This window comes from Solea solea, chromosome 13 (assembly GCF_958295425.1).
Source record: "Solea solea chromosome 13, fSolSol10.1, whole genome shotgun sequence".
Lineage (NCBI taxonomy): Eukaryota > Metazoa > Chordata > Actinopteri > Pleuronectiformes > Soleidae > Solea > Solea solea.
In genome coordinates this window covers 26,140,047-26,153,366 of record NC_081146.1, presented here as the reverse complement: position 1 = coordinate 26,153,366, position 13,320 = coordinate 26,140,047, and the positions used below count along the sequence as shown (strand labels likewise).

At 44.5% G+C, this 13,320-nt stretch overlaps 2 protein-coding genes across 2 annotated transcripts in view; both read left to right on the top strand.

Moving 5' to 3' along the window:
* The window catches only part of col6a4a (collagen, type VI, alpha 4a), a 56,967-nt gene that overhangs the window by 9,901 nt on the left and 33,746 nt on the right, over positions 1–13,320 (top strand). Inside the window, exon 4 of the mRNA XM_058648344.1 lies at positions 7,787–7,852. The gene's annotated coding sequence lies outside the window, so the exon portion shown is untranslated. The remainder of the gene's footprint in view (positions 1–7,786; positions 7,853–13,320) is intronic.
* Positions 560–5,771, top strand: LOC131471324 (uncharacterized). Its single transcript, XM_058647822.1, has 2 exons — positions 560–1,277; positions 1,367–5,771. The coding sequence occupies exon 2, from the start codon at positions 1,662–1,664 to the stop codon at positions 5,769–5,771; it is 4,110 nt and encodes a 1,369-aa protein (XP_058503805.1). The 5' UTR covers positions 560–1,277; positions 1,367–1,661.

Below are 13,320 nucleotides of genomic sequence, written 5' to 3'. Positions count from 1 at the left end.
GTGAATTCAGCATTTGAAATCCTTCCTTCAGATTTACTTCAGTGACACAACTTGACCAAACAAGGCAGCAGAGGACCAGCAGCTCCTGTGTCCCTGTGAACTAAAATCACTGATTTTCTCTATGGGGTTTGGTGTGAGAGTGTGAAAAGTTTACAAAGTTAAACAAACTTCAGTTTTCTGTTGGAAAAGTCTGTCTAACAATGATATAAAGCAGTGAACACATTCTTGAGATATGGTCGACTTAAACAGGCATAGAGTTTATTAGGTGTGTCTAATGTCATGGGGCTGAAATGTGTTTTTTTTCAGGGTTTATTTAAGACTAAGCCAGCCTGTCTCATGCTGGTTGTTAGCACAGGGGGCGCTCACAGTCAGTAGCTCAAACAGCCAGACTTCAAACAACAGGAATTGTTCTATTAACTCTTCTGTTACCACCCTGTCCTCACAGACACAGACAAGATTTGGCACGTATTCTTCTCATGACTGTAACTCCTAGACCGTTTGTGATATCTAGAAAATTCATAAACTATGGACTGCCGATCTGTCCAGGGTGTGTGTAGAACTTTCTAGCAGGCAAAGCTATTTGTCTTTCATTCTATTTATCTGTTCATTGTTGTAACTGGTATCAAAGCACCGTTGCCTTTAAAGTGCCTTTAAGGTGCATCGTCAAAGCCATGTTTTGTTATGTATTGCTTTCGTATGTGCCTTTGTAAATCCATCTATCATCAGAACCTGTCCGACTTGTCGGTTTTATAACCTGACTGACTCTCTAACTGACTGTGGTTAGTAGCTAACAAACTGTCTAACTGCTAACTGACTGCTGCTTAACCGTGTATGTGGAATAAACCTTCAGAAAGACAGTCGAGTTGTGCCCGCCGTACTTGTTCTGGTTACCCTTTCCAGAAGGGAGTATTGAGCTGGAAAGACCAACCAGCAGAAATCTGGACAGTTATAAAACCGTTGTTGGCAACGTATCAGTGCAGTACGGACAGCCGAGCGGAGGACGACAATCGTGGAGCACCAGGACGCTGGTGAAGCGAATCAGTCGTGAATTACTAAAGAGGAGAAACTGGAACAGAAGAGCCAACGCAGCCGTGAATAAGGTTGCGCACTTGGAATTCAGAGCTCTTCTGGGCGAAGAGCCTCACGGAGGAGAAGCTGGAACAGAAGAGCCAACGCAGCCGTGAATAAGGTTGTGCACTTGGAATTCAGAGCTCTTCTGGGCGAAGAGCCTCACAGAGGAGAAGCCGGAACAAAGAGCCAACGCAGCCGTGAATAAGGTTGTGCACTTGGAATTCAGAGCTCTTCTGGGCGAAGAGCCTCACAGAGGAGAAGCTGGAACAGAAGAGCCAACGCAGCTGTGAATAAGGTTGTGCACTTGGAATCCAGGGCTCTTCTGGGCGAAGAGCCTCACAGAGGAGAAGCCGGAACAAAGAGCTAACGCAGCCGTGAATAAGGTTGTGAGGATTGCACAAGGAACAAAGAGCTCTTCTGGGCGAAGAGCCTCACAGACTGTGACATTGAGACGTCGACAGTTGGGGGCGTTGACATTCGTGTGCCAAAAAGACGTGTCGTTTGCAAAGAACTGAATCCTTTGAACAAGTCACTGGCAACGAACCAGAGAGTCAAATCATTTGAACAATTCCGGAGTTCAAAGAACAAAAATGGCAGACGACAAGCCAGACCTGGAAGACCTACAACGGAAGCGATCAAATGCACAGCGGAGCCTAACGACGCGTATAAACTGCCTTAATTTCAAAGCTGGTCGTCTAGGCACAGGAAAATTGTCGCAAGAGTTGGCAGGGTTGGAAAACGACTATGATACTTTCGTCGGCGCCTGCAGTGAATATATCGAAGAACTGGAACAGATAGACTCAACGGACGACAACTGTGAGTTAAGACACACTCTGACAAAGAGGGACGCCATTGGGCAAAGGTACCATGAGACAATGGAAATGTTGTGGTTTAAGGATGCTGAGCCAGAAATAAGCACCCTTGTGGCACGGTTCAATTTAGCTTTCGACCAGGCCGAGGTACTCGGCAGGAAAAGCGCACTACAGCGGTGTCAGCAAGAGGCCAGAAGGAAGGGACTGGATCAAGAACTCCACGAACTCAGAGACACTGTGCATGTTTGGAGAGACTATCAGCCATACGGGAAAGAAAAGTGGAGACTCCTTTTAACATTGGAAATTAAAAAGGAGGAACTGATGGATGAGTGGTCATGCTGCCGGGATAACAAACGGGGAGATGGGCATACCCGACCTGTAGCTCGTGCTAGTACCACCCCACCTGTTCGCACCCACTCGGCTATTAGGCAGGGCACCGTAGCTGGCACCAGTCCCCCTCATCAACCTCCTCAACAGCCTCAACAACCTAACTATGGACCCACTGTCAGCTTTACTCAGCCTCCAACCCTCACCAGTACACCACCGAAGTTTCACACTGCTCCCACCAACACCAGCATGGGACAAAGGGGAACTGTGCCCACCAGCAACTTTGGTACAGTCACAGGGGGAGAAGACAGCTCTCAGTGGGCCCGACCCAAAGCAAAGATCACTCCGATTAGCTTGCCTAAGATTTCTGGGAGCAGGACGGCTGACTGGGAGAGTATCCAGGCGCAAGTGGGTCCCACAGAGTCCTTTGAAGAGGAGCAGAAGAAACTGAAGGGTCAAGTGACAGAGTTACAGAAAGTAACGGAAGTCAATGTCAAGAAGGTAGAGGAGCAGAGTGAACTGAGGGCCGAGATGTCTGAGCTCAGCAGGGAGCTGAGCTCTGAAAGAAATCAGGAGAATCTCACTGAGCTTCAGTCTGACTTCTACCAGAAAGAGTCAGAAGAAGAAGAGTCCACTCTGCATCAAGGCCTCAAGGCACCAGAAGAGACCCAAACTGCAGAGCTGCAGGGGACCTTGGTGCAAAGTCAGGAGAATCTCACTGAGCTTCAGTCTGACTTCTACCAGAAAGAGTCAGAAGAAGAAGAGTCTACCCTGCATCAAGACCTCAAGGCACCAGAAGAGACCAGAACTGCAGAGCTGCAGGAGACCTTGGTGCAAAATCAGGAGAATCTCACTGAGCTTCAGTCTGACTTCTACCAGAAAGAGTCAGAAGAGTCTACTCTGCATCAAGACCTCAAGGCACCAGAAGAAAGACTGAGCTTAGCACAGGAGGACTTGGCTACCAACACCAGCCAACTCCTGCTAACCACACCACTGCTAACTCCAAACCAGACAGGTTTGGAGGCTCAGACAAAGGAACTGAAGAGAAGCCACAGCTCATTGGAGCCAGAGCTCACTGAACAAGAGCAGAAGAACCTGGTGATACTGCCTTTAGAGAGCAGACTTTCTGAGAAAATGCTAACACAGTGGCTTGCGCATGGGAGCAGCCCCAAGAACTATGCCTTCCAGGGAAACCATTTCGAGAAGCTCTTATTGTTCCTGGCGCCTTTCCTGAAAGGCCAAAAGTCATTACCCACAAGAGTAGAGCTTTTGAAGTTCAGTGAGCCAATCCCCATTTACATTTCTGAGAGACCCAGCTACCATGAGAAGCCGGTCGACTGGAGGAGGATCCTAGAGGGAGTGGAGAAGATCCTGAAAGCAAGGGGCTTCTACCTCAAACCCTGGGTCCGGTCTGGTCAAAGTGGGAGGAAGGACGAGGCAAAGCCTGACCAAATGACTCTACTTACTGAAGGAGAAGTGGATGTAAAAGCACCAAACCCATTAACTCGTCGCGTCCTACTGAGCCAGATCACTGGATTGTACGACCCAAACGATCTAACAACACCTGTGGAGCAAAAAGGTGTGATTCCTGTGAGGAAGGCCTCCCAGGAGGCTGGCAAGTTCACTAAGGACACTTGGGATGAGTCCCTCTCTGACGAACTCCGAGGGAAACCGATCGAGCTGTTCAAGGAGTACACTCGCTTGGGGAGCATCAAGTTCCACAGAAACCTCACACCCTCCGGCTGGAGGGGCAAGCCCTGGGGAATCACATTCTCTGACGGAAGCTGTGAATCTTACGGCGCCATACTGTACCTGCGATGGGAAACGTCAGATGGTGTAGTTACCCGGTTGGTGGACTCAAAGGCCAAGTTAACCCCCTTAAACCAAAAAGGCGATGCAGTCGAAGTCGAAATCTGTGGGGCTGTCTTCGCCGCACGCCTGAAGGAATACATACTGAAGCATGGGAGATTGACTGTGGGAAAGTGGTATCACTTCATAGACATTCAGACAGTGCTGGGAGCCATCCAGCGAGACAGTTACAGATTTCAAACATTCTTTGCAGATAGAGTCGGAGAGATCCAGAAGGCTGGGCCCGTAACTGATTGGTGGTGGATCCCAGGTGAAGTCAAAGTCGGTGATCTTATCACGAGAGGGTGTTCACCCGAGCGACTAGACGAAAACTCCGCGTGGCAGAAGGGTCCCGAGTTCCTGTCTAGTCCAGTTGAAGATTGGCCTATGAAATCTGCCACAAAAGTGGCAGCTGATGCTACAGAGACAGTGAGTAAACTCCAGAAGAAAGACTTTGCAGCAGCCCTCACCAGAACCCAAGCGCAGAAGTTGTTAAATTCCGGTGGTGAAGGCCGGAATTTCACAGATGGATTTGGCAAGTCTCTAGCAGGGCTCCAGTCGGAGCCAAAATCGATCCCTGTTGAGACCAAGAAAGATGAGACACTGTGGGGAGCCGCACTCATGGGTCTGAAAAGGTACAACCCTCTAGCTAAGCTCTGTGGAGGGGTCAGTTATGCCCAAAAGGCTGTAAAGAAGTGGGTTGCTCGTATAGGGAGAGCCCCTATTCCAGCAAAGTGGGAGGTAGTACTGACAGTGACCGAACTTGAAACTGCATTCCAAGATCCCCCTACGTCATCCCGCTACGTCATCAGAGACACTGTGAGGCGGGGAATAAAGATGAAAGTCCGGGGTGTGGTACTCAGGTGCATGGCTTCGAGAGCAAAGCATGCTGACGTTGTGGAAGATCTGTCGACGGATGGATTCCTAAAGGCGTACCAGCACTTCACGGCTCTCAGGGGCCACCCAAGAAAACTTTGGTCGGATCAAGGGACCAACTTCGTGGGCGCCAAGCCAGTTTTAAAGGAACTCTACGAATTCCTTAGCAACATCGACAGGGATCAAGTCCAGGAGAAAGCAACCGCCACTTGGACCAACTGGTCGTGGGTGTTTCACCCAGCAGTCCATACACTCAGGAGAGCGTCGAGCAACATCGGGGTGGAAAGTCACCTGACAGCACTGCAGTTCCAGACTCTCCCCTACCTGGCAGCTAATCTGTCAAACGAAAGACCAATTGGCGCAAGAATCCAGGTACAAGACGAGACTGTAGGAGTCATCACTCCCAACTCACTTCTGCTTGGCCGTGCTGGGCCTAGCGGGGACTCTCGAAGGTTTGAATACCTGACTTACCCCGTTGTGCGCCTGAGAGCGGTCCAGATCGAGGTTGACAAGTTCTGGAAGCGGTGGAGCCAGCTGGCGGGCCCGGGCCTCTTCGTTCGACAGAAGTGGCACGCACCCGCAAGGAACGTCACGGTGGGAGACTTAGTGTGGTTGGCTGACCAGAATGCACTGAGAGGCCAGTTTAGGCTCGGTCGAGTTGTGGAGGCCCATCCTGATGTGAAAGGCGTAGTACGAGATGTGAATGTGAGGACGTGCCAAAGTTGTCCGGTTTCCAGTGGACAAAGTGGGAAAGGCAAAGAAAAGGAGAACCGTCCCTCCACCATCCTTGATGTCAGAAGGCTGGTGGTTCTGTTGCCAGTGGAGGAACAGAAATAGATTCCCCACCACATGATGGTGTGTTTCGGAAAAAGGGATCAAGACCCCCCCTCCACCATCCTCCACGAGAGGTGGTGGTGTGTTTCGGAAAGAAAAAGGATCAAGACCCCCCCTCCACCATCCTTCACGAGAGGTAGTGGTGTGTTTCGGTAAAGGGCGTCACTGCGGCATCAAGGACAATGTGAAACCTTTATTTGTCATTTGTATCTGTCATTCACATCGTGTCTAATACGTTCATACCCCAGGATGTAGCTTTATGTACCCATTTGAAAGTTAAAAAATTGTGTGTAATACGTTCAAACCCCGCGATGTAGCTTTATGTACCCATTTGAAAGGTAAAATTGTGTGTAACGCGTTCGTACCCAGCAATGTAGCCATTTCGAAAGGCAAAATTTGTGGTTGTTGTGGCCTACTTGGATTTAGGAATCAGTAGGCCAAGTGGGAGGTGTAGAACTTTCTAGCAGGCAAAGCTATTTGTCTTTCATTCTATTTATCTGTTCATTGTTGTAACTGGTATCAAAGCACCGTTGCCTTTAAAGTGCCTTTAAGGTGCATCGTCAAAGCCATGTTTTGTTATGTATTGCTTTCGTATGTGCCTTTGTAAATCCATCTATCATCAGAACCTGTACGACTTGTCGGTTTTATAACCTGACTGACTCTCTAACTGACTGTGGTTAGTAGCTAACAAACTGTCTAACTGCTAACTGACTGCTGCTTAACCGTGTATGTGGAATAAACCTTCAGAAAGACAGTCGAGTTGTGCCCGCCGTACTTGTTCTGGTTACCCTTTCCAGAAGGGAGTATTGAGCTGGAAAGACCAACCAGCAGAAATCTGGACAGTGTGACTCCGCCTTTAACCCTATGTTAGCTGAGATATATGAGCGTCCAATCAATGGCAAGATACACCGTTTGTGACGTCAGCTTCTCAGTACTCTAATTCTTAAACGGTTGAATAACTGCCAGATATGGAAAGTGAAAGTTATCTCAGAAAAAAAGAAAGCAGAAGAACTCATTGAACATTTTTATGATGATTCTACAGCCATAAAATCAAAATAAATCCTCATGATGGTCATGAGAGGGTTAAGCTCTATGATAAACTGACAAGGTTTTAGACAAACCACGTGCTGTGTTAAATAATGACTTGTAAAGCGTCAAAGACGTACTCGGATCACATTGGCATCGCTCTAACAACTTGTTTTTATGAGACCTCAGTGCGTGTTAATACGTTTCTTGTTTGTAACAGAGAGCAGTGAAGCAGGTGCGACAACAGTTTCCATGAAAGGAGCAAATATGGAGTATGTTTAGTGAAGCAGTATAAACAGCGGACCACACACTCTCTCTGTGTCAGCCACAGTCACAGAGCGACAGACGCTGATAACTGCTCTGTCTGCTCTGTGCGCTGGAACTCAGCCTGACATCGCAGCATCACATCTGCACTCTGTCTAAACTCTGTCTGCTCCCACATAAACACACAGAGCAACGCTTATATTATCCATATTCAACATACACTCCAGAACTACAGTGGGTCAGTAGGGGAACAATGAAGTAGGCCTCTTGTAGTAGTACTAGTTGTAGTAATAGTAATAGCAGTAGTAGTAGTAGTCGTAGTAATAATATTTGTGTGATTAGTAACATCCTTGTTTTCTGGTTCAGGAGCAGCAGAGTCTTCTAATCTCTTGTAGTAGTACTAGTTATAGTACTAGTAATAGTAGTAGTAATGATATTTGTGTGATTACTAACGTGTGTGTCTTCTGATGCAGGAGCAGCAGAGTCGTCTGACTCTTGTAGTAGTACTAGTTGTAGTAATAGTACTAGTAATAGCAGCAGTAGTAGTAGTGCTGAATTTTGTGTGATTAGTAGCACCCTTGTTTTCTGGTCCACGAGCAGCAGAGTCATCTGACCTCTTGCAGTAGTACTAGTTATAGTAATAGTACTAGTAATGGTAGTATCAGTAGTAGTAATAGTAGTAGGGATGATGTCTGTGTGATTAGTAACGTGTATGTTTTCTGGTCCAGGAGCAGAAGAGTCGCTCGGCCCCTCGTTGTCCTGCTGAAGAGTCTCTGAGCCTGAACCTGGTCCAGGTAAGAAATTCTGACCCTCGTTTTCATCATCATCATCATCATCCTCACCACCGACAGTCGCTGCTGTTAGGCCACACCTCCTCCTCGTCCTCCTGTGTGGTCGTAAAATGTCCGATGACAGTTGTTTGGTTTCTCTCTCCACCTCTGCTGCTCTTTACTGCGCTGAACACCAAACACCAACAGCTCAGACTCCAGAGTCCACTATAAAAAGACTTAATGGACATGTCAGTGAACGCCTCGCGCTGGTTTTGTCCTGTAATGGATCCAGTCAGTGATGTTTGGTTCAGTGCAGCTCATGATGGTGGGCAGGTGGTGACACATTTGTTCTCTTTTAAACAACAACAGCTCCCAGCTTTCCCCACTTTCATCCATGATGAGGAATTTCCTGTAGATGGTCTTTTTATTGGCCGTTCCTCTGTGGCTGAGTCTCTGCGTTTAGTTTGACTCTTGTTCTTCATTTTCTTCATGGGAGATTGGACGAAGAAGGCAAACACACACACGCACAAAAAAGCGTCTCAGCTTCTTAACTGGATGTAATTTGTTAGCAGCTGATGATGCTGATGTTTAGATTTTTGCTCTCTGACCTTCTGACCCTGCTCAGTCTCCATAAACATGTCGTCTCTGTATTTAAACGAAGCTGACTGAATACGGGCAGATGGTGGTCATGTGGTCTGGCAGCCATGTTGGCAGTCATCAGTGAACATCTGCTGCTTCTTCTTTCTGCTCAGATTTTAACACACATTTAATTATTAATAAAAATATAGTCATCTGTCCATCTGACAAATTGTGTCAGTAGTGAATCACAGAGTAAATTAGGAGTTATGGCCCACAATAACTAAATTTGTCTTCACTGCAAAAACACTTCAATAAGCCAAATCTTCTTAAGCTGATTTAAATGTTCTTGTTTTGAGAAAAAGAATCTACCACTGGCTCAAAGCAACTCTGATCCATGGATTCACATTTATCCACCTGCATTTACTACACTGAGTGGAATGAGTCATTTCTTCATCTGTGTGTAACGTCTTGAATCAAACTGTGGTGATGGACTCTTCAAAGATCCTCCACGTGGCTGTTTTCTCTCAGCGCTGCTCCAAACACCAGCTCTATATGTTGAAATAACAAATTCCCTTAGGTTTAGATTAGTCAGAGCACAAACATCTGCGTTTTTCAAACACTGCAAACATCAAGGCTAAATCACATAGAACGCATGAGGTCCCACAGCTCTTGTGATTGGTAATGTAAAGAAAAGGGGGGGGCCCTTCGACCAGGGGCCCTGCCTGCGGGGACGAGGAGCCTGCGTGTCCTTGGTGTTTGACAGCAACGTTATAGCATATACAGTTTAGATATGTGGAGGTCAGCGTATGGATTTACACTGCTGTGATTTACAGAGTGCGTCCTCTGACCGACCTCCGTGTTCCTACTGCAACATCAGACTCCTCCACAATCAGATAGGATGATCAAAGTTATGGTATGTCCAGGCCACAGAGCTACACACCACGAGTATGTGGACATGTGTGATAGTTCAGTTACGTCGTACTGTAAACGAAAGAAGAAGAAGAAAGTTCTACGCAACATTTGGGTGCTTTTTTTTTTAAAGAGGTTTTTGAAAATCAAAATCTCTTATGTTCCAAAAAATATACAAGAATATTTGGGAAGAATTTGAGAACTTTGTTTGATTTGAGTCCTGTCACCTGTCTCTACAGGTGCGTTCCAGTTGTTGTAGTTGGAATTTTCAGAAAGTCGAAGCAACCTCACAAACCCTGACATTGGATTCCAAGATAGCTACGAAGATTTGTGTAAATAGTACGAATTTTCTTGACTTTTGTCGTATTTTTTGTTTGTTTGTGAACATGCTTGACTAGTATTGCTAACAACAGCTAGCCCAATATACAATAGCATCCATATTTTTATTAATATCACAACTACCGGGTTCTGAAAATAGATGTTCAAAGTCGAGGCGGACTGATGAATCAAGCCGACATTAGCATTTTTGTTACTACCACAAATATAAACTAGGCTTACGATTTTCCCACATCTGCTGATGTCGTTTTCCTCCGCTGAGAACCAAGTTTCCTCCATCTCTGATTCACTACTCTCTGTTTGCGAAACTAAAAGAACGAGTCATTTTGCAGTTTTTTGCCAAATTATCACTAGAGATGTAACGATATGAAAATTTCATATCACGGTTATCGTGACCAAAATTATCACGGTTATCAATATTATCACGGTATTGTTAGATGTGTTCAAAATGTTCCAAAAGAACTGAACACACACTGAAATCTTTTAACCAAGTTTTATTTAAAAAAAGATATTTTATATTATATGATTATTATTATTATTATCATTATTATTATTATTATTATTTTTATTATTATTATTAATAATAATTATCATCTGACTGACTGACACACACACACACACACAGGTCCTCACTCTGTGTCGGATAATAATTAAGTAGCAGCGGTCGTACACAGCATAAAAATTAAATAAAAAAACACAGAAACAAACACATTTTGGTCTGCTACGGTATGTGTCGTCTGCACACTACTCGCTTTCGCGAGACAAACCATGACGTTTCCCACTATTCCGAAATCCCGTTTTTGTTGACTTACTCGCTGAAAAGTTGTGTGTGGTGGTCACGGAGATGGATCATCATATTGGAAGTGGCTTCGCGGAGATTTTTTTTTTGCATTTTCTGCACAAGGATTGATTGTCTTCAATTAGTTTACCCTCAACATCCTTTAAAAATACAAAATATGTCCAGACTTCTGATCTTACGGGGGGGGGGGGGTAATCTCTGGAGCGCAGGTGGCTTCAGCCGTGTTGTCGCTGGACAGACAGTGCAAACTGCGCATGCGCGCCCGCTTGAGCGAGTGCCGTTCAGGTGCTGCTGCTTCTCCAGGAAATGAGCAGTATCACTGTGAGTTTTTCGGTAATCAGTTGCGGTAATCAATCACGGTTTTAACGATAATTAAAATTTGAAACGGTATGATAACCGTCGGGAATTTTACCGCGGTTTATCGTCATACCGGTAATCGTTACATCCCTAATTATCACTAATGATATATTGTTCTCAGAAACTTGATAAATCATGCTAAGTTACTGAAATTAAAATAATTTCATCAAAATGTCTGTTTTTGATGACTTGATTCCTGCATTTAATATTTAGTTTATATTGAAAATGCTGTATATATTTTATCAGATGGAGAAAAATTAAGAAAATGCTGGCTCCTGCGTTTTCTAAAAATCAGTTTTGGCATCGCTGTAGAAACAATAACTATACTTCCTTTGTGTGTACAAGCCCCTATTGTGCTAAAAACAAGGTAACATTTTTTATTTGAATTTAAATAAAGATAGAAATAAAGGTATAAGTATGTGGACACCCAGCACACAATCTCGTAACACAGGAAACACGACCTCAAACATTAAACTCTTTTAAATTAATACAATCGGAAACCTTCAGTGGAATCTGAGGTGTAGAGACAGAACCCTCGACTCTATACGTCCAAACATGTGCTTTCAAGATGTCTTTGTTGATTGTTGAGGTCACAGTAATCTCAGCCTTGTCCAGGGTCACTCGTAATTGTGTAGCCTCGGGGGCCTCGGGGGGCCAGGGTCTCTTGGTGGGTCTGTGATGAAATTACGATGCTGATGACGAGCTCTGTAAAAGCAGCTGTGAGCTTCATTACTGGCCTGTTTTAATATGTCTTTCTGCCAAGTGTCCAAACTGGTTCCAGCTGTGCAGGTAAACGCAGGAGACTTAAAAACACCACACGCCTGATTCTTCCTTCCTCCATACTTGAAGACCTGGTTTCCTTTAGTTTTTGACACTTTCGTTAAATCTCTTTAAATCCGTTGTCAGCTTTTAGACTTAACGATCAGTTCTTTAGTCACGTAAAACGAACAAACTCCCGCAGTCGTGATTACATTACGTTAAATTACTGAACGAACCGGTGCTCAAACAAAGAGTTTGAACTGTTAACACAACACATATACACAGTCGTTAGTCGTCTGCATACAGAGTGATCGATCGTCTGTATATACAGTCGTTAATCATCTTTATATGCAGTCATTTATCATCTTTATATGTAGTCATTGATCTGATTTACAGTTAATGATCTTCATATACAATATCTCTGATTGTTTTATGTACCAAGCGATTAATCGAGAAAATAATTGACAGATTAATCAATTACGAAAGTAATCGTTAGTTGCAGCTCTAATTGATTCTTTATATACAGTCAATGACCAGCTTTATATATAGTCATTCATAGTCTTTATATACAGTAATTCATCGCCTCTATATGCAGCCATTGATCGCCTTTATGTACAGTAATTGATCATCTTTTATTGATCGTATATATAAGACTGCATATAAACTATATGTATATGCAGTAAATTAACTTCCAGTTGACCTGTACAGAAACATCTGGGTCCCTCGTTTTTTCTCTTGAACGTCAAACATTTCATTCGTTCAGCTGGTTCAAACTCTGACTAAAAAGAGTGAAGAGCGGACTTTCCTGTAAATAGACGTGTGTGTGTGTCTATTTCCCCCCCATCAGCGTGTCACTGCATTGCGGTGCTGTGATTACCTTCACATGCTTCACATTAGCGTAAACTCTGTTTCCTTCAGTCAGGGTTGGGGGCTGGGGGCCCCGCCTTTTTCTGCCTTGATTAAATACAAATGTAAACATGTTTATGGGAGTGTAGGCGTGCACACACACATAGACACACACACACACACACTGCACAGATGGAGGCGCTACAGTAATTGAGTGCATGTTTGCATTAAAGAGGAGAATATACAGTATACCTTATACTATTGTGCCTTCACAGAGGAGAGGGGGGAGGAGTTCATTCTTCACAAATCCTCTGGAATCTTTCAGTCTCTGGAGTCTGAAGGATTTTTCTCTTCCACACTGCAGGACAATGTTTCAGTCACAGTTACGTTGAATTTGTGTCAAGGTTATTGAGCTATTCGATTCAGGGTTCACCGATTTTTAATCACTGTATTCCTTTTTTTTTTTTAAATAGTTGGCATGAGCTGACAGAGATGGGGACTCTGGAGTCTGAGTCTAAGACTTGAGTGCGACTGGAACCCGATCCTCAGACTCTCAGAAGTCCCCCTCTCTGTCAGCTCATGCCAAAAAAACCTGACTCGGACTCGAGATTCCAGTTCTTGGTGTGCACAATCACCGGTATCAAAATATGCATTGGCCACGGGCGACAGCGACTTCCTGGTTACTGCACTGTCAATCTTGTAAACTGTTAAAAGGACCACACTACACCACAGTACACTAAAGTAGTTTCATATTTTTAATAGAATTGGTTATTATTATTATTATAATAATAACCAATAATAATAATAAGTGAAGAAAGTCTGCCTTGCTGATTCCACAAGTTTATTCAACATTTAGCACAAATAATTTAATTACTGGTAATGATGTTTCATTGTCACTTAAACACAA